The 26,925-nt window shown below is 40.6% G+C and overlaps 1 protein-coding gene across 1 annotated transcript; it reads right to left on the bottom strand.

Annotated features, from left to right (window-relative positions):
* Positions 1 to 16,816: 16,816 nt before the first annotated feature.
* On the bottom strand, positions 16,817 to 26,054 carry LOC148018926 (putative histidine kinase 6). Its single transcript, XM_087701372.1, has 12 exons — positions 25,626 to 26,054; positions 24,995 to 25,231; positions 24,671 to 24,840; positions 22,209 to 22,430; positions 21,823 to 22,009; positions 21,686 to 21,737; positions 21,342 to 21,571; positions 21,152 to 21,250; positions 20,307 to 21,031; positions 19,663 to 20,187; positions 18,599 to 19,030; positions 16,817 to 18,449 (listed from the first exon to the last, which is right to left on the bottom strand). Exons 1-11 carry the CDS (start codon positions 26,052 to 26,054, stop codon positions 18,805 to 18,807), a joined length of 3,102 nt encoding a protein of 1,033 aa, XP_087557498.1. The 3' UTR covers positions 16,817 to 18,449; positions 18,599 to 18,804.
* Between the last annotated feature and the right edge of the window lie 871 nt (positions 26,055 to 26,925).

Genomic DNA, 26,925 nt, shown 5'->3' with positions numbered 1-26,925 from the left:
ATGGACACAATGTGGCCTGTCTCTGGAGAACTACCAAGTCCTGCTTAGAGATAGAAGGAATCATAGGAACATTGGGACTTGGAGGAACGGACCGTGACTACGTCAGTTGGTCTTGCAACTGCATAATCTGGGAAGCTTGTGATTGCACTGTATTATGAGCAGTCTGTAAAGCTGACAGTTTTGTATCTAAAAGAGTTTGAAACGCTTAAGCTTCTTTGGACATCCTCTCTTTCTCCTCTGAGACTTTAATGACCTCTGACTGAGCTTCTGTTAACTGAGCCTTCAAAGAATATATTTATTCTCTTTGGATCTCAATCATTTGGGTCTGCTGCTCCATCTGCTTAAACAGATCTACAAGTGTGTCTTTAGCAGAGGCTAACTCTGAGGTTGCCTTATGCAACTGGTCTTTGGATTGCATCAGTTCTTGATAGAAAGAAGCATGCAGCTGTTGAACACAAGCTGTCACTGAAAGTTCAATCGAACTCTGGATGTCGTTACAGAGGAATGGAATAGCATCTCTTAACACTAAACTGTTCAGTGAAGGGACTGATATTTTCAAAGAACCCTCTCTATGTGCTCTAAACAAATTATTACATGTGAGGTAAGTAGGGAGGTCACTGCCAGAAGTAGCAAGAACTGTGACTGAAGGAATGACTGAGGGAGTTTTATCTGCCACACGCTTCAAGCGCTTTCGTTGAAGGACCAATGGAGGAGGGGAATCAAGATCCTCTATGTCAATAGGTTCTGACTCTTCTTTTGAAGGTGGAGGGGGAGGTGCTGGATCAGATGGAGGAGGTGGTAGCACACCCTTCTTAAGGCCCGAGTATGTCAAGAAAATATATAAGTAGGAACCATAAGTGACATTTGTGACATTCCCTCTGGTTACTTTTACAAAATGTTGGTCCATCTTTGTAAGCAGGTAAGTACTTCAATCAATAGCCACCCCTTTTAACACCATCCTAGAAGCTGTGAAGAGTTCTTTAGACAAGTAATGGGATGGTGTTTTGGCAGGCATAAACCTGTCTTGGAGGAACTGGCAGACTAACTTCCAAAGAGGATCAATGATCATGGAAAAAGATACTCCTGAAGTGTTTATCACTTTCTTGACATCCAGAATCTCTTTGGTCTGCTTCTGTAACAGCTTGAAAATCTCATCGTTGGAGAATAATTTTCTAGCTGTAACAAAGGGCTCTCCTTTGTAGGGAAGAGACAAAGCTTTCCCTAACCCTCGGGATGTCAATACCATGGAAGCACCATGAACCAAACCCGACTTCTTACTGTATGATGCAAGGAACTCATCACACAGAGATGGATCATCTAGAATCAATGGGAATGAAGCAGCCATGAAAGTCGCAAGTCCTGCTTTCGCTATAGGCTCAAAAGCCAGTAGGGAAGAATAATTCCTACTGATCAGCGGGACATACTGGATAGGAGGAGGAGCGTGAGGCGCCATTCAGATGGAAAACACACACACCACAAGATAGACAATTAAAAAAAATGCATGTAAAACAACCAAAATAGCTATAAAAAAGAAATCAATCAAAAGAAGTACACACACAGACGTAACTAACTAATTTACCATCCCAAACAACCCACATCCTAGGAAAAATTCGGTATGACCTCTACACATATGCGACCGAAAACTTCATGTGATGCAACAAGTAGACACCCAAAACCTCGTATCAGGCAAAAAAGAAAGAAAATTTGCAAACCGCACCTGTAATCATAGCACATAAGCAAACCATAATTTACTATAACAAGTGACCAACAATTTCAACTTAGAGGACTTTACGTGCCCATCCCAGGAAGCGTGTTTATTAAAAGGGGAAAAAAATGTACTGAGGGAAAATGGTTTTAATGAAGGTTTAATTTTAAGAAATTATTAAAAATGGGTGACATTTTATTAGGTGATAAATCTTAATAAGAAAATGACTATTCTTTCTTAAAATTTTAATTACAATTTATTAAGGTGAAGCGATGCTTAAACGAAATCCGGACTGCGATTCCCAGACAGGGGTCTCTAAATGCAAATTCATTAATTAAAAATTAATGGTGATATGGAGCACTTTTTTACCAATGCATGCTTTTTTGTGATGGCTGGTTCATTCTTATTAAAAATTAAGGTGCCTCTGAAACGCACGTAGCGCGGCAAAGTGAACGACTAGTTGATTTTTATTATTAGAAACTGTGTGTTTAGCGCGAATGCGCGTGGAAAAGTGGGTGAATATAGTTCATTTTAGCAATTAATTGTGTTTAAGGGATGATAAAAATGAATAAAACTTAAAAATAAATACCTGGTAGGGGTTTGTATGCAATAGACTGAAGGCGCACTTGAGTAGTCTCCAAATGTAAGGAATCCAGTTTAAAAAAAAACAAACACCACTCATTGAAAAAAAATAAAGCACCTTAGTGTTTTTGTTGATTTTTATTTTCATTTTATTTTTATTTTTATATTATTTATTTAAGGTTTCTTTAAAAAATTGTATTTTAGATGTGTTTGTATTGTGTATATTGTGTGGTTTGGTTTATTTTTTTGTTATTTTTTTCTTTTTCTCTTTTGTTTTTTTTATAAACATAATAATTAAATCGGGATATAGGACACATGAATATGTTGTGAAGTGTAAGGGTGGAATTTTAGCAATCCAGCAAGTGTCAACAATGTGTTTGAATTTATCCATGATTTTTCAGTTGATTTTTGGAATTTAAAATGAATTTCCATGAGGTGAAGTATCAAAATTAGGATTTTTGGCTTCGGATAATACTTTAGCCATTTATGGAAGCATTTTTAATTGAGAAATTAGTGGCAAAAGGGACAAGGGGATTTGTGGAATTTTTTGGAATTTTTGTGGAAATATTTTTGATTTTTTACTAATTTTTAATGAATTTTACTCATTTTACATGTAATTTTGAAGGAATTTTCAAATTTTAACTTTTTTGTAATTTATTTTCTTGAATTTTCACTTTAAAAATATTTCAAATGATTTCAGTAATATTAGAAAATTTTTAGAATTTTTTAAATAATTTTTTTAAATTTGATTTTTTGGAATTTTCATGTGTTTTATGTTTATTTTTATGTGTTTTGTGGGTTTGAAAATAAAAGGCGGTATCCGAGCTGCGTGTGAACAACAGAGGATGACTGTGTGTGAATGGTTGGCTGCAACACACCACCGCACGAACGAATCGGAAGCACGTCCTCGCGCGTGAACGTCCGCTAGCTCACCCGTATACCGAGAGCGGCCACACAGTGGGAAAACAACGGAGGAGAAGGGAGAAAGGGCAAAAACGGGGGCTGTAAGGGAGTAGCCTAAGAGAATTAGATGACTGAGCAGGTGAAGTTAATTAGGCTAGCTTAGGCGGTTAAAGCAAGTAAGTTAGTGTAGTTAGTTAAATCAATTAGGTTAGTGAGGTTAGTGTCGTTTGTTAAGTTAGGTTAGTTAGGTTAGTCTGGTTATGGAATGTTAGTTAGGTGAAGTTAAATCAATTAGGTTAGTTAGTTAAGTTAAATCAATTAGGTTAGTTAGGTTAAGTTAAATTAATTAGGTTAGTTAGGTTAAGTTAAATCAATTAGGTTAGTTAGTCTGTTAAGTTGATTAGGGTAGTTTAGTCTGTTAAGTTGATTAGGTTAGTTGAAGTAAATTAAGTTATGTTAGTTAATTAGGTTAATGTAGACTTGGTAAAACTAGTAGGTTAGTGGAAACTAACTAGGAGAGGAGGTGTGGGGGTGGCAGCGATCGGCGGAGGAGAGAAAAGGAGGGAGTGGAGCGGGCATCGACGGCGAGGAGGAGAGGAGGAGGAGGAGAAGACGGTGGTGGCGGAAGAAGAGAGGAGGAGTGGAGGAGAGGTGGCGCTGGCGAGGCGATAGAAGAGGAGAGAAGAGGAGCAGACGGCGATGGCGGAAGAAGAGAGGAGGAAGACGAGGCGCGGGCGGGGCAGAAGAGGAGAGGAGAGGAGGTGCGGACGTGGCTACAGGCGGAAGAAGGAGAGGACTGAGAAGAAGGAGGAGGGGAAGAAGGAGAACGCGTGGTGAAGGAGGCGGGAGGGTTCGTCGATGGGCGAGGTGGAGAGGGATCGAGGATGTGGAGGACGCGAAGGAGACGGGGCGGGAGACAGCACGCATGTGGGAGAAGGTAACCGTGTTTTTTTTCTTTTTTTTTCTTTTTTCTTTTCTTTTTCTTTTTCTTTTTCTTTTTTCGTTTTTTTGTTTTGTTCTTTTTTTTAATGTAGGGTTGTGTGGAGATGGGTGTGTGTGGGTTTTTTTTTATTTTTTTAAAAGAGAAATTGTTTGTTGTTTGTTTTTTTTAAAAATAATTATCAAGGTGTTTTGTGTTTTTAAAAAAATAATAATTAATGGCGTGTGTTGTTTTGGAGATTTATTATTAGTAGTTTTTTTTTTTGGGAATGTGGATTGTTTTTGTTTTTGTTTTTTTTTATTTAAAGAAATTGGTTATGAGTAAAAAAATAAAATTGCATCGGTAGAATCAGATGGGGCAACGACGACGACGCGCAAGGCACACACGCCACGGAGGCGTCTCGAGGCACGTAAAACCAAAAACAGACGCATTACACACGCCATGAGAAACGCGGCCACACGGCAAAAAGGAAGAAAAATTAATAAAACCCAAACCGTACATTGGATCGAAAATCCGTAAAAAAAAATGTGTCGTAAGACGAGGAAAAAATGATGGAAAAATGCAACACCAGGTCCAGGGCAAAATCAAGGTGTTCCCATAGGAAAAAATACAAAAAACAGGCCCAAAAACACATACGTGTATTAATATCAGAAAATCCGCGCATCGGAACGAAGTGTGGAAAGAAGAAAAATTGTGTAGAACAATGTGTCCTACAATCCTATCATAGCAAAGCACGATTCTGATCAAGATAAGATACGTTCACATGGAAAAAAACCCAAAAATAGACCCAATAGACTTAGAAATTAATACGCGAAGAACCGTGCACCCGAATAGAGGACACTAAAAAGGAGAAATGTCTGGAAGAAAAGGATTCACATGGGTGGCTCATCAAAACTCAGTGTGGGGAAATTGGGAGTGATTCACATGGAAAAAACACACCCGAAAACACTCGAAAAAATTAATAACTAAAAATTCGGTAGTCGAAAGAGGGGAGGAAAAAGGAAAAAGTGAGGAAAAGGCTGGCAAGACACCATTGTTAAATTAAACTGGAAGTCCGATGAAAATAGGGCAGGTTCACAAGGAAAAATGTGAAAAATAGGCACGAAAAGGGCCCGAAAACCCGTAAAAATTAATAACGAACCAATCGTACATCGGAATGACACGGAGTAAAAAGGAAAAATGTCAGGAGAAATAGGTAGGACAGGGCTGGTATATCAGATCAGGGTTCCAATGCAAGAAAGACGTCTTCACATGGAAAACTGTCCAATTTATGGGAAGTGCTTCAAAAATTAATAACTTTAGAACTGTGTGTCAGAACAGGGGTTGGTAAAAAGGAAAAATGGGTAGTTCAAAGGGACAAACAAGGTTGTAAGGTTGGATGTGAGTCTCAGTGAACGTAGGGTGTGCTCACATGAAAAAATCGCAAAACAAAGAATAAAGGCAAACGAACAAGGAACAGCTCTGGGGATAGGGTGAAATAGAACGGAGGAGGGGGAAAGGGACCCCATCAGGGTAAAACAAAGTCATGGCATAGATGCATGATCATAGCAGGGTATATGCATGGGGGTATGCAACATAGACACGCAGGGACGCATCCCTACACTTAAAACCTTAATAGGAAGGGTAAACCGAATATCAAGGACCTAGTACCACACATCAGATCAACCACGAACGTCCCCACTCGTAAGACGCAATCATCACTGAGAAACAAAAGGTGTAGGGTTAGAAAAACTTGGCCCATATTGCCGAGGAAGAATGCCGACTATCGAGGTTGCGTCTTGTATGGTTTTGTCGGTTGCAGGAAGTAACAAGGTGTCGTCACAGCACAGGTCCTTCGTCCTTCATGGTAGGGACCATGCAACAGCACCCAGGGAAGTAGCTGGTTGAAGGAATCGTAGGAAAGTCATCAATGACAAGGGATATTGCACTCAACTCACGATCATTCAAATGGAATGAAGGAGCAATCACTCGCCCCATTACTAACATCACTCGAGAAAATAATGATGGAAACCAAATCTCACACCCGGTTTAGGAATCGACAAGGGAATGGTGCAGAGAGAGTATGCCATGGTGCACAATTAATGGTACATTAGTGCATCCAGCCCCGTCTGGCATAGGTGCAAATAGGAAGGCAAGGGAGCCTTGCAGTACAGTGTACAGAATAGAATGACATGTCTTGTGCTGATGGCAGAGACCCAGCCCGTGGGTGCATAGGAAAACGGGAACGTACCGGACTCCAATTGTCGTAACGTCCCTCAATCCTCACCTCTCGATAATTGATTGAAGAAACGCCAGTCACACTCAACCCACCCTCTGTCTCACGCTCTGTTGATAGATACAGAGGGCAGCCCATTCTTGAAACCCATTAATGTAATCCTCACTGTCACTTGTGCAGAGGTTGTATGTCTTGTGCACATTGGATGGTGCAATTGTGCATCCCACCCTGTGCCGGCATACGGTGCAAGTAGAAAGGCCAAGGAGCCTTATGGTGCAGTGCACAGGAACAAATCGTGCGTTGTGCATTGAGAGGCCCATCCCATGCATGCAACACTCCGTTCACACATCTCACCTCTCATTTGATTTAAAGGGAAAAACTAGTCACTCACCCCACCCTTTGTCTCACGCTTTGATAGATACAGAGGGCAGCCCATACTCATGTCCCCATCCTGTTAGGATGAAAGCTCACATCGCTCAAGGGGTTGGTGATGAAGATCATGTTGCTTGCTGTTGTCATCAGGATCTTGAGGAGGAGGCGTACCCAGGGAGGCAGCCTACAAATCTGGTACCTCAACGATTTGTAAGAAGGGTCGTCTGTTAAGAAGGACGGAGGGATTGATATTGCAGAGATAGCGCGCCAAGGGAGGTGGCTTCGAATTACTTACTGAAAAGGTTGTGCTGATGAGTCAGCTATCCTGAACTGTGGGGTGTTACCACCTTTTCCACAGTCAGCTTCTCACCAAAGGGTGTTTCCACCTTTTCTTGGAACGAGGCCTATTATGACAGGGAATTTCTTCCTTTTCTCCCATAACAGTTTCATTTATTTTGTTTTGTTTTTTTTCTTTTTCTTTTTCTTTTTCTCTTTTTTTTCTTTTTTTTCGTTAAGAAAGAGAATGGTAGAAATACCATGTATCAGGACCAACCTCGCCACCGTTGTTGGATCAGACGAGAAGAGAACAAGGTCGAGTTGAGAGGTATCTGCGACGAGGGGTTAACAGAACGAGACCGCCTCATGAGGAGAATCATAAGGGCTATTAGAAGCACAACGAGAAGGACAGTGTGACGCCCAAAAGAGGAAGGGTAGGTCGACTGTGATTGTCAAGATCCCTAGGGAGGGTAGCACTTTTTCAGACGATAGCCATTGATCAGGAAGGGATCATCAGAGGCATCAACGGTCTGCACCTGAATAGAGCCATTAGGATTGACAACAAGTACCTTGTATGGGCCCATCCACCGTTGTTGTTGCTTGCCAGGAAACTTGCTAAATCTCGAATCATAGACTAGGACAAGATCACCTTCTTTGAACTCCTTGTGCTTGATGAAACTATCATGATAGGCCTTGCGTCGCGCTTAAGTGGTTTCCATGCATTGTAGGGCCATCCGACGTATCTCATCCAAGCATTCCAAGTGCAGGAGATGGCGTTGCAGTGACTCATCATCTCCCAAGCGTTCCTGAACTGCCACTCGCAAAGAGGGCAATTCCAGTTCAACAAGGAAGACGGCTTCTATATCATACACTAATTGAAAAGGGGTCTGTCCTGTTACTGCCTTATGGGAGGTTCTTATGCCTAGAGGGCCTTTATAAGTCAATCGTCCCAGTCGCGACGATATGCGGCAATTATTCTTGTCAGAATAGAGCAAAGGATGCGATTGGTGACTTCAACTTGGCCATTGGCTTTGGGGTAATAAGGAGTGGATTTGCGATGGCGGATCTTATACAGCTTTGTCAGGTTCTCCATGATTTTGTTAAGGGAATGAGTACCTCGGTCACTTACCAACTCGAGGGGACTGGCCAAAATGGGTGATAATATTCTTGTACATGAACAAGGCTACGCTGTTACCATCATCCCGCTTCAGAGCTTTAGCTTCACACCACTTTGTGACATAATCTGTACATACTAAGATGTATATGTTCTGCTTTCGTCTGGTAGGTGGATCAATGGGACCCACAAAATCAATCCCCCATTTCTTGAACGGCTTCAAGGGAAGAATGGGCTGTAGTGGCATGGTACTTGTTTTGGTAGGTTTCCCCATTCGCTGACAAGCATCACATCTCTTACAATAGTCATATGCATCCTTGTGGAGGGTCAGCCACCACCAGTATCCTACCAACAGAGCCTTCCTGGTTGTCGCTTCCCCTGCGAAGTGTCCCATGGTTTGTCATGGCATGCTTTCAATACTATACCAATTTCATCCCCTGCAACACATCTTCGCAGCACTTCATCTTTGCCTCTCTTGTACAGTCACCGCCTAGCAAGGTGTTGGGGGCTGATTCTAACAGAAGCTTCTTCTTCTCATGGCTTGAGATGCCAGGAGGATACTGTTGAGTTTCCAGGAGGTTGGCTATGTCTGCATATTCTGTCGTGAAGACGATGCATAGTTTCCTTGTTGCAACTTACCACTACGAATATCATCTTTCTTAGCATAACATTGGGTTGCAATATGACCTGTTTTGCCACAGTAGTGACACACAATACCAGAGTTGTTAGAACCTCTGTTCTGCTATTAACCTCTTTCTCTAAAACTCCCCATGCCTCTAAAGTTACCACGACCTCCTGAAACCTGCATATCGCCAAATCACTGATTCAATCTGTTTTGCTGGTTATCACTATCGCGTCCCGTACCACGGCCTCTTGAAGAGGACCTGCCATGTCTCCTTCCTGAACTGGAGTAGAAAGCTTGGACCTGTTCATCACTTTTTTCAGATGTCTCACTTTGCATGTTGATCTCTTCAGTGATCTTCATAAGGGAGACCAACTCATCGAAATCTGGAAATGGCTTTCTGACATATACGGAAGTTACAAAAGACTTCCAAGTCTTTTCATTGTTAAGTCCACCCAAGCTAGACGACACCAAATCATCATCATCGGGCATTGCATCAATCACTGCCAAAGCATCTGCAATGCTCCTTACCTTCAGTGCATACTCATTGATAGACATCTTCCCTTTCTTCAATGTTTTCAACTCTTGCTTGAGTTGAATCTTTCGTGCCTTTGTATTTACGAAAAACATACTTTCAAGTATGGTCCAAGCTGCATATGAATTCTCTACATTTCTAATATGTCCTAGCATATTATTGTCAATTACTGTAGATAGCCAATACATGACCTTTTTGTCTTTTGCATTCCATTCCTTCCGTGCCTTTATCTCTTCTACAGTTGGAGGATCACTCACCTCTGGCTCCTTCTCTTCACCTGAAACAAACTCGTAGAGGCATTTTCCAATAAGGAAGTTCGTGACACGGAAATTCCATGAAGGGTAGTTGTTCTTGTCGAGCTTCTCAATGATGGGGTTTCCACTGTTCTCTGTCATTATCACAAAACTAATACCAAATAGCAATCAAATCTTCTGCAACCCTCGACCTGTAGTGCACAGCAATACAGCAGACAGCCTTTTTCACTATCTGCTCAACAATACATGCAATCTGCAACCAGTTTGTAGATAAACCTTGTGTTTATTCGCTGGTAAACACCTTTGAACTTACAGATCTGAAATTTATAACATGTGCACCTGTATACGGCAGACACAGCTGAAATTACAGGATACCTCGAACTGTTGTCCGCAACCTTGCGAGTCTAAAACGGGGCGTGAAATGACCTCAGATGACCAAAATAGCAGCGGGAAAGCCCTAAAGGGCAAAGTTGAAGAATACACAGCGCTCTTCGTGCACACCAAATCTCACTGCAATTTGAGAATTTTGCTCTGCCTTGCTTCCGGTGCCTCCACATGCACTGTCCAAGAGAAGAAGTAGAGAATGGAAGAGCTTCTTACCCGTTGCTTGCTTGCTCGAATCCTTGGATCCTCTCCTGCTTTAGCCTTCAAAACCAGCCTCAATCAATGGTGCAACTCTGATACCATATCATGAATCATGTGGTGGGGGGACTTGCTCAAGATGTTGCGTCGAACACACATAGAATGCACAAGGAGAAGCTCACTCAAGAGACAAGAAGAGAGATGGAGGCCAAAACGTTTTCTTGCTGGTTTCTTCTTCTTCTTCCACACACTTTACAATGTACACAAAGTATAGATAAGATACAACATAAAGGAAAGTGGCCTACTAAGTCAAACAATGCATAATCAACTACACTAGTCGACTGGCGCTATAACTATGCCAGCTATAAATAGGTGTAACAACCTGAATATAATAAGTAATGAGTCAGTGGCCATGTGAGAGTCATCATGACCACCGACGTGCTAAGTGTAGACATGTGGATCCATCTAGCCAGGCAGTCCATCATTAATATCCGCATGTGTTGAGCTTGTCATCTCAACAATAAATAGTTCAAAGAGGACAATGTTTTTTTTCTTAATCAACAAGGCACAATCATCCAGTCACCTAAAATGGCATCACTTTGGGTTCTACGTCACTTGAATTTTATAAATCTAAACTTAACTAGATCTACTTGTTAGAAAATTACCTAACTTATTAGTACAACCCATCTTAGAATGTGACTATTGAGGTCACATTCACCCACTCTCCACACATGCACCAATACTTTTAATATTCAAAATGGCTTATACTACCACATTGTTGGTACATATGCAAACTATTTCTTCAATTGTTTGTTACAAAGTACCTTAAATATTCCTTTATACATGTCACATTATTATTTTTTTAAATAGCTCATTTTATTTATGTAGATTTCCAATACAAGCTCCAACTCGATGTAGCTCTTTACCAAGGTATTTCCATCTCTTTTCAAGATTTAAGCCTAGCAATGACAAGTTGAGCACATGTGTGGTTGCATTCTTATCCCTAGGCTATAGAAGGGATTTTCTTGGTCATAGCCCCCCTAAGCTCCTCGACTATGGCATAAAGTATTGAGCATTGCCTTTCATTTATATGTATTTCATGTTTCCTAGTTCTCATATTGTTTTTGGATTTAAGATTCATATTTTTTACTTTGATTTTGAGGGTACTACTTGGATTGATTATAGACATGTGTTGAAGAAAAACCAAGGTTATGCAACTTGATGTTGTTAGTCTAAATTTTTCTTGCTATAGCGGGCTCCATGGCAACATCTATGGTGGGCTTTTTCGCTTCAATCTCTCACGTAACACATCCAAGAGGACAAGGTCTCTCTCTCTCTCTCTCTCTCTCTCTCTCTCTCTCTCTCTCTCTCTCTCTCTCGTCCAACAACACAATGCTATAAGAACCAATAATACCCCATAGGCTTAAGGCTCTATGGCTTATATAACTATTGGCTAGATGGATCATCGAGCATACTTTTCTCCATTGTCTACAAGCTTAGCATGGAGATAGATCTTGCTACAAGCTTTGTGGATGCTGAGATCGACAAGGATGCTCCTAACGTAAGTGGTGATGAGACGTTGATCAAAGATGATGATGACCATAATGATGCTATCTTTGTTTTTGCAAGAACCAATTGTCTTGCTCTTTTTCTTCTTTTTAAAATGTTTTAAAAAAAGGTTTAGACTAAGGTTGTTGCATCTCAATAGACTGATTATCACTTTCAAAGTTGGGAAAATACTTAGATTCATAGCCCTTAATCTACAATTAAATACTTGCCCATCATTAATTGAACAATTTGAAAACCAAAGTAGTACTGTATGATTACTCAAATGAATAAAACTGAAATGGGATATGATCATTGAACTCTATATAGTAAAGCATAACACTATTGATGGACTCACCAATGTTGTAAAGGGTCTATTTAAAACTACCACCATTCACAACAACCAAACCAAAATACAAATCAATTTCTCTAACAAAGGATCAAGAACTATACCACAAAATGATAGAATGTTTGCACAAAACCAAAACTATAGAAGGTGGATAGAAATATAACCAACACAAAAGAAATAATACACAAAACAACACCATATGATTCCCCCTATAGCTAGCCAGAGGCATTCCTAGCTTTCCATGAGGGGACGACCTCGTATGGAACAAGTGTGAGCTTGGGTGGGGGTTTCAACCCTTGCATAAGATCCCATAGGTTCTGTGAGTCAAGGACATGTCTAATCAAGTTCGATCAAGTTGTAAAGTTTGACCCGCTAAAACGAGTCTTGTCATTGAATGCATGCTTGGCATAAGAAAAAGACAATAATCTTAACTAGTGTTATGAGTTGAGAATGTTAATGAATCAAAGGAACTAATGATACTATGTCATCTTGCTTCTCAATAGATCAAAGCACCTTTTGTATGTGTAATGAAAACCCCATTTCTAGTGAGACCTAATGAGCTCTTTTAGGTAGTGAAGACATGCATACATTCAAGAGAGAGAAACGTGTATTCTTGATCCTCAACCTTGAAAACAATGGTATGGTTGGGATGTCTTTCTCTATCTTGTTGGAGGAAAGTGTTTGATTAAATAGAGAAATCATACCATTGCTTTCAAGATTTTCATAAATGTCTACTAGGGTATGGGAGAGAGTAGAGCTCATAAAATATAACAGCTTTTGGTCACTAATGGAGGCTTCTAACATGACAAGTTGGTTCCTTTAAGTGGCTAGCTTGGAGATAATATCCCCAATTGGTTGGTGGGTGTTTAGATCTTAAAACTCAACGAGACATCTACTACCATCTTGGAGATGATTATCGCAATGTTGTACCCTATTACCTAATATTACTACTCTTGTGGGAAGCCCACATGGACATTCAACTTATAATAAGCCCATCCATTTCATTCTATCTGCTCAAGTACACAATGAAGGTCAAGTTGATGGGCAAGTTAAACATTCAAACAAAAGGTGCCATGTGACTAGGTTTGCAAGACTTGGACTCAAAGAAACTAATCTATGTAGCGATACTATCCAAGTTAGTGTGACTAAAGTAGCCTTGAATTGCATGCAAATTCTAATAATGACAAGAAACAAGGTTATGAAATATATAGGCATCTCCGCTACCAACATAGGACAATAAAAGCTCACAAGGAGAGGGAATATCGTCATATATTACGTTGATCTATACTCCACTTGACCATCAAGCTTAAACCAACAACTAACATTCTATGACTATCATGAAAACAATAACATTACCAAAGCCAAATATGGATTTGACCTCAAAGCCACTCTAAGGGATACTTGTGGAAACATCATTTAGCAACACAACAAACTAGTACAATTCACTAATTTTCATCTAGTTCACCAAACTGAAGGTTTTTTATTTAACACATTACTGCAACGACGAGTAATGCTTAGATCTAAGATCAAACTAATAAGCAACCAAAACATGCCAAAATCATACTATGTCCAGTGCCAACTCTGTGTTCTCATTGTGAAAGAAAAAGACCTCAAAATGTATATCATCGAGTATACATAAAGAAATTTATTGGCATCGGACCACACCCACCAGCTGATGAATAACATCATTGAGCATGGGAATAGCATTGCATCAACATGAACCAATATGTTGCATGCCATAAAATACTTTGGAACAATACATGGTAACACTCAAAAAACAAAACAATCAGCAATGTACAACCAACTCACCAATGCAATATCTGACCTACATATCATTAGTGGCACATCAAGAAACGGAAAAAGCAGAGATAATAATCGGAGTGATTGCAATGATAACATAATCAAAGTGATAGCATAGAACATTGACCTCACCATAGGTGCCACAAATAGTACAATATATAAAATCAATTGCATCAAGACAACAAACAACAAAATGATCTTTGGAGTCTAAGTCACAATTCAATCTACCAATCAACAACTCACATTATGACATAGCAAGCACCAATCAAAGGCATTAAATAAGTGGTACAATAATTCCACATTCTCATTTACGTTTGTATATCCAATCACCAATCACAAATCGTAAAGATCTATAGTCATCCAAAAAGCGCTTTTGTATATGATGAGTGCATTCACACCTAGACTAGTATATGTGATGCTCTCTTACATAGCTGAAAAAAGAAATTTGCATATGATCCATCCAACTTTGCATCAATGCCATGCCCAACACCATGACTCACACACAAATAACACATTACATCATATCATAATTAAATATAAACCAACCACTGCATGATGCATGACAAAAAAGGCTACCTACACTTCTTCTAATGGGGGGCAAAAAACAACTTTATTTTTTCTCTACCAAAGATTATCACTTGTATTTTACCAACAATATAAATAGTAGCATATATCTATAAATATACAATAATGTGAATTTATCTAGCCACCCTAAAGTATGCACACAAATATTCAAGCTATACGTTCAAAATCATGAGAACACCCAACACCAAATCGAGCACCATCCAATCTATCCATAATATTGCAAGTACATGATAACAAACCAAATGAGAATGGCAAATGTCACTAGACAAAGACCAACGACAAAGATTGACAACTTCACAAACTACAAAAATCTCCAAAATGTGATGGATACATCCATGTGTGCACTCAACAACAATCCACTTGGAGAACATAATTGAATTGTAAACGATACAAACCTTATTACAATCTTCAAAGCATTGCTTTGCTTATAATCTAGTCCAACTAACACAAGTCAATTTCGTATGTGGGACTCCTAAAATAGATGCTCCACAAATTCAAACTCTGTTGTACAAAGACGTGCTTGAGAATCCACAAGTATTGCCCAAGTCCTACCAGATACCAAAACCAATAGCATCTTTGCAACCACAATCAAGATCCTACATCACGAATTCAACATCTCACTCAAGGCCTTGGCATAAGTAATAAAAGGAGAAGTAAATGATAAATTAAAAGTATATGGAAACAAATCACTAGACACATGGTTGCAAAAACCCAAAAAGGTCACATACCTACTCAACAAATAGGTCTACAACCAAATCCATAGTAGCCAAACCAACCCATTCAATGCTATCATATGTGTAACATGCAAGTAGTCAAATGTGCTTTTTGTAAACCATTAATATGTTTAAACCCCCCAAAAAAGAAGTCTCTAATAACATCAACATTCCTCACAAAAGTGCAAAGATGAGTAAATTAATAAGAAACCAAAATTTTACTGACACAAAGTATCAACTTCAACCACTTGCAAATGCTACTATCAAATGCAACCACATCATCCAATGCCAACTCCAAGCAACACCCACGAGCCAGTTCAAAAGTAACAATGCAAAGAAATAAAATCAAGCTTCATCTAAAGCATAACATGCAAACACACAAGCAACTATGTATAGGCTACACAATAAACATTGAAAAAGAAGTCCAACAACACAAAAGAAAACCCATCAAAAAATTTAAAAGAAGACTTTTAAACCTATCAATTATTTAAAGAATAGTTTTGAGGTCAGTACAAAAGCTAGATGTAATAATATAGACAAGGCTAGGGACTTAGAGCAAAACACAATCCTAAAAAAGAATGCAACAACCACATGCCACAACCACCCATACAAACACCTAATGAGATGTGAAATATATTACTTTTTTCGAAGAAAAAGAAGCTCAATTTAGTATAGGGATACATTATACATTATCTATTCCATGCTTCAACTTTGAATAAGTGGAACTCCTCTACTTTTTAGATTATCTATGGCCTTCAAAAATTCAATTTTAAATTCATACATCATTTCTTAAATTCAAGTGAAATATTCAATAACCTTCAACAAATTGCTTGTCTTTCAACATCCATGAATTGAATATCTTAAATTCATTTGATTTATACTATTTTATAAAACACTCCCAATTTCAAAAATATATGTTTTACATTTAACTTTGATTTTGAAGCAACAAAAAGAAAAGGGACACTCCTCCAAATTACTCAAAAGCAAGCAAAAAAAAAAAAAAAAGGGACTACATGAACGTGTCTACATATGTCAACCTATTTAAGCAAGCCTACCATTTCTTATAGTTGAGTGAGTATCTTCAAGAGAGATATATGCAATACATAATGTTAATATCAATAGGAGCTTACTGATGTAATTGTACTACTTTTCGAAGAGAAGAAACTTGATGGACTAATAGGAAAGAATTGTACTCGCTCTAACCCACTTGTTTGTGCTCCCATTTGCCAATTCAAGAACTACCGATTGAAGTAAAGCGCCACACCGCACTTCAAAAAAACCCGCGGACATGTGATGCCGCTACTTTTTGCTCCCAATTACCAATTCAATGACCTATCAATTATGGAGTCAAGTGCCGCGCCCTCTAAAAACCACGAGTATGGTACAATGAAATGTCTCATGGTACAACAAAACACTCTCCTCCATTGACTGCACGAGTCTTCCTAGTTTTTTTGTACTGCAAAATTTTTATCAAGAACTTTACCTACACTTAAAACTTACTCTTAACGAATTTACACACACTTGAATTTTCCTTCACTTAACGAGGGCACGTGTGCTCCTAGTTTTACACCGAAGGAATAGAGAACAAAGATGGTGGCCGGCCTTGGCCTCTAACGGAAGCTTCACCTCGTCAGGAATGGGATTCCCATGGGGGATCGAATTTTCTGCAGATGGCGCGACGTTGAGGAGCTGTACGAGGCATCCCAACCTTTGTTAATCAGTGCAAGTTCTTGTCTGAGAAGGTACGTGGTATGTGTCTCAAAGCCAACAGACAAGATTCAACAGTGGTATATACTGTCATGGATGCTTTGCCACAGGCTTAATTCCATCAAAATATATGTGATAAAGCGTGTCTAATCCTATGTTTTAATGCTTCTCAAGTCTTTACATTGGCACTAGTATAATTTTGAATGTGGCAATTTTGATGGTTTCTCAAATCTCAGTGGCGCTAGTATGATTCCATGGTTTCATGGTTCTTAGATCCTTACAGTTACAGTGGCACTAGTTTAATCTTAAATCTTAACAGTGGCGATTTGATGGTTCTCGTACCTTACAGTGGCACTACTATAATCTTTTACAGTGGCACTACTATAATCTTTTGTCCATAAGAAGACATCCACGAAATGCCAATAGATTAGACAAAAGAACAGCTTGGTCGGTTCTTAAATATTGTAGATGGTTGTTGTTGCCTTCTGTAATTAGACTATTGGACTTCACTGTTGCACACTTTTTATCTTTTGGATACAATCAGCAGAGAGGATTCATCTTTCTTTTTGCTGACATTCTTATAATATCTCAAATGTGAGGTTAGTTCACTGTTATTCGCTTCGTCTAGCATCACCTTATCAAAATATAGGGTTTGATATTCAGCTCCAGCTGATCCCAACCAGGTGCCTCAATCCTCCCAAAATTCTCCCCCAAAAAAATTTACAAGTTTGCAGAAGGGTTTCACACAACATTGGCACCTCTATCTTACTCGTGAATGTTGTGGAGGGTCATCAATGCATTCTAATCCTAGCTAATATTATGTATATCAATGTACACAAAGAACAAGAAGTTGATAGAGTGGAGGCTAAGCCAGCCTCATGCTGTAGAAGCCACACCAGAAGCTGACAGAGCTAAGAATTAAGAAGTCCAAAGCTCTATTTGGACTTAGCTGGTCAGAAAGAGGTCTCTCTCATCTCATCTCAAGTGATGCCTGTCTCTTAAAACTTTCTTAAGTGATGCCTGCCTCTTAAAACTTTGTCATCAAGCCAGTCCCAGTCTTTGGTAAGAGTCCTTCCTTACATTCAAGCCAAAAGTCCGAGTCTTTGGTAAGTGTCCTTTACATCTCTGCCACATACAAGAGCCAAGCACAAGGTCACAATGAGCCGCACTGCTTAGAGATGCATCACGCCATGTTGACAGCTGACATTCCAAGCTTAATGGAGTAGGAAAAAGACCTGCATTCAAGTGGAGAGGTGCAACCATTACGACTTGAGAGGCCCTTATAATTGCTTTGTATCTGCATTCTTTGCAGTATGCATCTCCATTGGTGCCCTGTAGTCCTGTAGTCAAAGTGGTGTTGTGTTAGGAAGGCCGTTCTGCCATATCCAACAATTCCAGATGAGCTGCTCCCTTCTCGCTAGCATATATCTGGGGCTGACTTCCTTCCTTGCTAGCTAGTAGCTTATCTGACAGCATTTGAGGGCTGAGTGCTTAAAAGTACTCCCATCGAAACGTCAACCCTACTTGATGGTTGCAAGATACCAAATCTCCAGCTGCAGGATAACTTCCAATGTCTTCTGCTGCTGCAAACGGTCTTGCATAAGTGCCTATCTGTAAACTATTCCTCTTCTTTCTGAGGACTGTGGCTACCTATGGACAAGAGATATTATGTCAAGATCAGATCAGTAACATGAAAATAATAAAAAATAACCCGCATATTTAACAAAGTAGTCTGTGTGTCAAAAAATTAGATTCATCTCTTCATGCAAACAGCAGGTGCTCAGCTGCTATCAACTGACCTTAGAATCTTTCAGTGTATCATCACTGTGGCACAGAATGGGGATCTGAGCTGTATGTTGGCATGCGCCTTCATGTGCAGTCAGTTGCTATATGGGAGAAGATAATTCATCAGTTGTGTATGCACCAAAACTGGAGCTGTGTGCTTGCATGCAATGTAACAACTTGCATGCTCTCATAGTTTCTGTTCATGGGATGATATTGTTGGCTAAAGCTCCAAGCATTTGGCAATCACTTGATAAAGCTGCTCTTCTTCAAATGGCTTGGACACATAGCCATCCATTCCACATCTTCTACACTCATCAGGTGTAGCTTGTATCACATCAGCTGTCATGGCAAAAATTGGCAAACAGAACTTGCCTCCAGTTGGTGAATCTTTGCTCTGCTCATGAGCAAGCTCTTCAATCCTTCTGATTTGCCTTGTAGCCTCAAATCTGAAAAGTGAGTTATCAGTATTAGAAAGAGCACACATCCATCACAAACAACGGCCTCCAGTAGTTAATAATATCTTTCAGATGTCTAATAGAAATAGACGTGCAATGTCACAAACTTTACACCACCTGCACAAGGCTTGTGCGATATTAGCCAGAACCTTTGAAACATAAAACTTTTTGTACCTATCTTTAACTACACTTGAAATGTTACCTACAGCATGCATCTAAGCAAAGTTGCTATATTAGATACTCCACATCAGATGCTTAGAACCTCCAAAGGTGCCCGCTGGGTGTATCTTTCCTTAGTAGCTCTGCGACTTGATTTGCTTCACATTCGTGGAACTCAGATGATTAACATTGTGGTTGTCAAAACAAGTCGGATACTTGTGTGCATTGCATACCGTTGGAATGCCCGACCTTGTCAAAGTACGGCACAACAAAGGACTCGACACCTATCTACTTTACATTGTTCATAACAAATTTGAGTTCAAGGTGGTCTTAAAAGATCAAGCCTCCATGTTGATTTAGAAAGAATCCAAGCATTGGATAGCATTGTTTGTAGATTTGGATGATACAAAGTTGAAATTTGTTCATAATTTCAAAGCATATAAAAGTGTGAAATGTTTGCATACCCATCCATCTCTGGCATTTGAATGTCCATAAAGCAAGCATCGAATTTGTGGGGTGGGTGCAGCAATGAGATAGCAGCTTTCCCACTGTCACAGCACTCTACCGTGGCACCATACTTCTTCAATGCACCTGCAGCAACTCTGCGATTGACCCGATTATCATCTACAACCAGTATGTTCTTCCCAGACAAAAGGTTTCGCAGATTTACTGGTCCTGAAAGACCTCTACCCTGGGGTCCCTTACTTCCCAACCCTAGAGCTTGAAGCAAGCAAGCAGCCATTAGGCTCGCACGCAAGGGCTTCATAATAACTGTGTCTGCAAAACCCATAGATTTTGCTTTCTCGGACTCTGCAGCAGTCATGCATGTAGCCAGAAGGATCATCTTTGGCTCCTTTCGCTGCATTTTTCGAATGATTACCCCATCTTGTGTTTGTTGCATTTCATTCAACAAGGAAGGAAAACTCAGGCCTGTGGAGATGCCCCAAGCATCTTTATCAACAAGAACCATATCAAGAGTCTCCAAGCCACTGAGACACAGAATAAACTTGTTCAGTATAGCCATATCAATCATGGCATGGCCATGAAGAGCATGCACAGCTGTCTATCTCAAACATACACGAAACATGACTTGAAACAATAGACGAACCTGCCAACCCCTTCGGTTGCACCATCACGACCAGCTAGCAACTGAATGGCAGCACATCGATCATGACATGCCTTAACCTGCACACCTAGCCTCTGCAGATGATACTTTGTTACTTCTGTTCGAACCGGCCTCCCATCAATAACAAGGGCTTTTATACCATTGAATCTGGTTGGCAAAGGATCACTCAGTGGTCGCCTCCGCTCATCTTCTACCCAGTTTGCAGGACCCCTTTTCAGGACTAGGGTGCACGTGAAAGTTGTCCCTATATTTTCCTCACTCTCAAAGTTCATTTCTCCATTCATTAGCTCAGCAAGGCATCTGCAAATACTTAAGCCAATCCCTGTACCTCCGTATGTTCGTGACGTTGAGCTGTCAGCTTGCATGAATGGTAGAAATATTCTTCCTTGGGCTTGCAAAGGGATTCCCACGCCTGTATCCTCCACACTAATGAATAGTTTGACACTGTCTTGCAGTTCAGAAACCTCTTTGCTCCTTGAGCCAGTTGATTTGCAGCCGTCATTGCCAAGAAGAAGCTCAAATGTATCCCAACTACTGCATTCATCAGCAACTGGAAAGCCACTCAATGTATTCCATGGAGGTACAGGACAATTCCTTCTCCTGCCCTCTGTTAGCTCCTTGGAGAGAACCTCAGATTTAGTCATCTGCACAGATTCTATATCCTCCCAAAGGTGGACACACACAAATATGTGCCCTTCGTGTGTGAACTGCATTGGAGAAAAGCATTTACAACATGTGCTTGACATAGAATCTATATGACAAATAACATGGCAAATGCTATCCTGAACATTCTGAACATTTTTGTTAGTGAAGGGATGCAAACTCACTTTCACTGAGTTCCCAACCAAATTGGTTATTATCTGCCGGAGTCTTCCAGGATCACCAACAAGAATATGAGGTACTCTTTCTGACACAAAAACAGCCAGCTGCACAATAATCCAGCAGATCAATAAAACTCTCAACTGCACAAAACACACATTCCCATGATGAATAAACACATTTGTGAATGCTTTTTACCTCTATCCCCTTATCCCTAGTCTGTCCTGAAAAAAGCGAGAGAACATCATCAAGGATTGCTCTCAAGTCAAATGGCTCTGCATCCAACTCAATACGGCCTGACTCAATCTTTGCTTGGTCAAGAACTTCATTGATCAGAGTGATTAGTGCTTTGCCACTTGCTTGAGCTGTTCGAGCAAAATCTTGTTGTGTAGTGTCTAACTCAGTGTCCATAAGCATTTGCAACATCCCTGACCACAGCCAAAGGTGAAACTTTATCCAAAAATGGGCAATCTTTGTACATCTTGACACGATATCTTGAACATGTATAATGCCTGTAGAACCACTTCCATAGATAAACCTACCTAGCACACCGTTCATTGGAGTCCGGATTTCATGAGATACTGTCGCAAGAAACTGAGAAGAAACAGGTTTAAGCATGTTTGCAAAAACTTTTTATGTTAAGCTGAAATAATAGAAACATGGGGAAGACCTTCCTGACCTGAGATTTTGCAATGTCTGCAGCTTCTGCACGCACTTTAAGTTCCTCCATCTTACGATAGTCTTCCTCGACTTTCCTGACATGCATATGGGCATTATAGACCATGGCACAAATAAGTGCAACAAGTGCAAGGACTCCACTAGCAAACCCAATAGCAAGCCTTGCAAGTGGTGGTTTTCTAGCCAGTCTGAAAGGAAAAAATACAATAAGATAGTGAGAGAACTGCAAATTTGCATTGAGTCTCCCAACTTGTACAGTTAATTAACAAATTGATGTATGTCAATGCTGTCACTCGTGAAATCACAACCATCCTCAACTGATCTGCCTACAAGATCACCAAGTGTATAGTGCTTGAAATAGTTTATATCAACAGTAAGATCCCATACCTGCACCTCATCTCGTGTTTCCGGAAGGGATCACCAAAATCCAGTGAGCTGACATGGTAAGAACCAGAGCCAGTGTTTGAAAAGTCCTCAGGTCCATACATGATAAGTGGGCTTGATGCATTGGTGATGTCATACACATTGACAATTATAGCTTCTTTCTTAGCAAGCTGCTGGAGCAGATTCTGGACAAGTGATTCTACATCAAAAGCTCCACCCAAATACCTGAATAGCAAGCAAACAAATGAAGTTCATAAAAAGCCTAGATCTGAAGACTGATCATCATAGCACAGATTCAATCAAGTACTAGCATGCATCTAACAGAGGATTTCCTGCCTCTTTTGCAGGCAAACTCGTGTATATGCAGTCCACACTCAGGGACTTGTTTCCGATCCTCTCACAGAGGACCTTCCTTTCACTGCAAGTAGCACTACTCCAGATTGAGAGAGCTCTTAATAATCACATAATGCAACCTCCATTCTGGAGTCAAAGCAGCCTTGTGCTGCACCCCAGACAGCAACCTTGCCCATGATCCTTGATGAGCATCTTCACTCCATCTGCTGGTTTTTCACCCAAGGCATTAATTTTTCTTTCTCAGTTCAAGTAACGATCACAACAAACTAAAAGGACCCTAACTATGCTGATTGGGAAATGTGTGTGGAGGCTTATTTTTTAATCAAGTTGATGATGTTAGCCGCATGGAAAAAATACACCTATTTACAGTTTTGGTTCTACCCCTTCACCCCCAATGATAGCCCCAACTATCCAAACATTGGAGAAAGGTCTCACACTAGAAGCGTTAATAGCAATCTACTACAAGGGCTAACACACTTCAGCCAATTATGTTATCTCAAGTTCAACTTGGGAAAAACCCATATTTGATGAGAGCCAAAGTCCACCATAGTTATTGTAAGCATTTCTTACTTCTTTCTGATTGTGTGCTTTGTTACTCACAAAGATTCCTTTAGACTATGACATATTTGTGGAGCCCACTGAGATTCAAATCATAGTAACAAGGAACGGCCATCCCGGGACCCTAGAACGTGAAAACACCATCCCAAATAGATGCACCAAAGGGGACGCCGAAATGGAACAGGGGACCTCCCTTGTCCCATCCCCAACAGCCATCTTCCCATCCTAGCCATCCCCTATCCCGTCCCCTTGTCATGACTTAGTAGGGTTGTTTAGTATTTGACTTAACATGTGTTGTTTACAATCTATTTTCCAATACATGTTATGGACCTATATTGCAAACAGTTCATGGACAAGTGAATCTTGGGGAGTATGATTGTTGCAAGGAAATCTTGGAGTAGGATTTTGTTGGCAAGTGCATGGTGGGACAACTTCGTGATGTGTTCACTTAGTATCACATGAGGAGACCCCACAAGTGTGCTTATGCTCTAGCATATGACTATGTAACTAGGGGTTTGTATTGGCATCTAATTCAACTACCTCAATGTTCTTAGGTATCTTAGCCATGGTATCTTTTAAGTCTTTTTTTATGGATGACATGTACACAAAGGCGTAGCATGTTTTTGGAAGATTGCTTTCTTGGGATCTAAGATAGGGTCTTAACAATTGTCGTTTAACTCTAAACCTAGAACTTGGAAAACCTGATTTGTGGTCAACCTATACATACTAGACTGCATGACATTGTGCCTGTAAAAGGTGGAAATGCCTATATTCTCGCTGCTGTGTGCTTTAAAATTTTGGCGTTAGATATATGTTCATAGGGTGTGCGAGTAAAAATTGTGGTATGCAGTGTACTTCATCTATGCCTAACTATAGTAGATTTTTCTAGGAGATAGAACCTATGACTATGAAAAATATTTGAGATTTCAAAATTTGCATGCATTGATCTCACTTCTTTGGGAATTGTATTATTCTCTCTATTGGGGAAACCCCGAGATTTAGGTCTTAACACATTTCACAAGAGAAACAACTCCATGGACTTTACAAATGGTTAGGTTGGCAAGTTTTCGGAGAATATAAATTGCTCCTAGGTGGGCACCTAAGGCTAAGTTAGGTTTCACATGAGCAACACAATGGTCAACAAGAACTTGTAGCCTTTTGGTCAAATTGAGTATCGCCTACAAGATGAGGAGAATTGGGACCTTTAGCATAGTATCATGGTACATAAGAGTTTTCCCTTGCACTAGATCATGGGGATCTCAACTTTTATCTTTCAGTTTTAACAATGGTGTAATAATAAGCGGTTGTGTAGAATACAATATTTTTAAGCATGTGTATGTTGTAGTGTCTCTATATTGACCTCTACCTGAGAAGAATTTGGCAAAGTCGCCGTCTTACTCATTGTGTTGTTTTTACAAGTCCCAAGACCAAGAGAAGCTAAAGCTGGAAGAAAAAGAGAAAAAAAAACATCCTCGCTTCCATTTTCCTTGACAGAACCAGGCCAAACCCTTTACAAGATCCAAAAACCTGTTTTGCAGAAAAGAGCATAGTACCCTGCAGCTGCTTGAATCCTCTCTTCAGCAGTTGCCTCAGGGGGGAGAACCTTATTGTACACTGCAAAGGTTAACACAACTCCAAGTTTGTTGGACTCCAGCAGCCTAAAAGGACCAGTTAGCACCCCTTTTCCAGATGCTCTAGCTCTGAGAATGTTCTCTCTGTCTTCCTGCCATCACATACGCAATCAGCTCATCAGGCAGCTGCTACAGTGCAAGCAAACATTTGCACAACATGAATGAATAAATATTTGCATCAGTGGGAATTTATATCAAGAATTGCCAACTAAGTTTCGATGGTTGGGGTGAAAAAGAACCGCTTACTTCTCCCGACATCATATCAAGGCATGCCAAATGTCCCAACGTTTCTTGAGAAAAAACAGTCACGGCATATTCATCCTTGATTGGACTTGGATCTTTGGAGTGCATTGTTTTGATCGTCCATCCTTGTTCCCTTTCAAAAGCTTCCCGTTCTGAGTGAAGAACCCTCTGAGCATATGCAACTCCAGTCATCAGTGGCCTCTCAAATGCCGTCCGCGCAGTGTACTCTGCAAATGTCTCCTGTAAGATAGCTCTCCTCATGAGACGAGTAAAACTTGCAGTCTGTCTTTGCTATACATTTTCACATTCACTTCTGAAATTTGAGACAATGAGATCAGTTCATATTTGAGGGGTCCTCCGCTACTAGAGATTATAAATGCCAGTGTTTACTACTTTTGGCGGCAATTAACATATGCTAGCTCGAAATGCAAGTCGAATGCATGCCAGTCATCACAATCATCTCTGAAATGTGAATATAGTTGGCAGTGTAAGAGTTCACTCCACATGGTCAAATGTACAGGAAAAAACGACATCCAGGACTAGCTAGAGAGGAGCTCTGACTTCAGTAACAAGAAAACCACATTTATCAACCTTAAACCCTTATGGGCACTGGGCAGGCTAGCAATGAGAGTACCTGATCAATGGCCGATGGGGTCTTGCCCAAATGGAAGGTAGAGACCAAGATTGCCAAGGCATGCACATGGTTCATGCTGACAGCAAACTGATGCTGCAGCATCCGGGCACGCTCATCGCACATGTTAACCAGCATATCCTCAAAATGCTTGTAGTGCTCCCTGCTAAAAAAGTGGTATACCATTCCAGCGACTATCAAACCTGCAATAGCAAAGATCCACACCAGGGTCATCATATTCCATGTGCCCAAGCACTTCGCCTTCTGTGGTGGAGGTGGGAGGTTTGAAAAGTTTGCCGAGCGGCCCCACCACTTCGCGGCCAGCCTTCCAGATCCTTGCTGGTGGTGCAGAGGCACCCGCAGTGTGCCATTCAGTTGACTCTTTTTGGGTGCAACAAATTCACCATTCAGGTAGCGCTCCATCTTGCCCATCTTCTGCAAATTTCTGAAGGAGAGAGCTTCACATGGCCATGTTCTAGTATTTTCTATGCCCGGCAATCCTGTTTACATTTGGCTTGAGCTACACACAGTGTCAACTGCAAAGCTGCTAGGTGTGAGCAAATTCTGGAGCACGGTGGAGCTGGTAGGAAGAATCCAAGCATTTTTTGGGGGGAATAAGTACTTTGCGGCCAGTGTGAGAGGCTGTGGATGGAGTCATGTCATGATTGTCTACTCTTTCCATGACTAGTACTGACTAACCAGACAAGATGTTTTCCAAAAGTGTGTGGGTGTGTGTGCATGAGAGAGAAAAACAGAGCAGTCAAAGATCTCAAAGAGGAAACAGTAAATCCTGGAACATTCTGCGAATTTATGTGCTAGTTTTGCTGTTTAAAGGAAGAGAACACGATCAGTGATAATTGAGACTGGGAAGGGGGTGGTCCCTTTGTTGAACAGTGCCTCTCTCTCTCGCGCGCGCGCTCTCTTCGAATTGCCTTTCTAGAGAGAGCGAGCTTTAATCATAGCATTTCCCCACACAAAATTAAAGGCAAAGGCCCAGCAGGAAAGCGGAACTTGAATGCTGCTCTTGATGTACAAGAGGGGGCATGTCTAAGTCGAGAAGATTTGCAGGGCGAGGGTGGGAATCCAGGAGGCTGGGAGGGGAGGCAAATTGAGGTGAGTGTGTTGGCAGGCATGGCGAATGTGCACGAGAGAGAGAGAGAAAGAGAGAGAGAGAGAGAGAGAGAGGAGACAGAGTGACAGACACAGAGAGACCGAGAGACAGAGGGAGAGGGGGAAAGGGAGCAGGGGAAAGGGGCCAGGGAATGTTGGTATATACTAGCAGTGTTGTTGGAGCTGAAGAAAA

The sequence above is a fragment of the Lygodium microphyllum genome, chromosome 20 (genome assembly GCF_053477565.2).
Source record: "Lygodium microphyllum isolate KBCC chromosome 20, Lygodium_microphyllum_v1.1.10, whole genome shotgun sequence".
NCBI lineage: Eukaryota > Viridiplantae > Streptophyta > Polypodiopsida > Schizaeales > Lygodiaceae > Lygodium > Lygodium microphyllum.
This window is presented reverse-complemented; position numbering and strand designations above follow the sequence as displayed.

Coding starts and splice junctions, on each gene's coding strand:
- LOC148018926 (XM_087701372.1), bottom strand. CDS start 26,054: ATGGGCAAGATGGAGCGCTACCTGAATGGTGAATTTGTTGCACCCAAA. Junction 25,232..25,625: donor CCCCATCGGCCATTGATCAG/GTACTCTCATTG, acceptor GCTATCTTACAG/GAGACATTTGCAGAGTACAC. Junction 22,431..24,670: donor AGGATTCAAGCAGCTGCAGG/GTACTATGCTCT, acceptor CTTGCTATTCAG/GTATTTGGGTGGAGCTTTTG.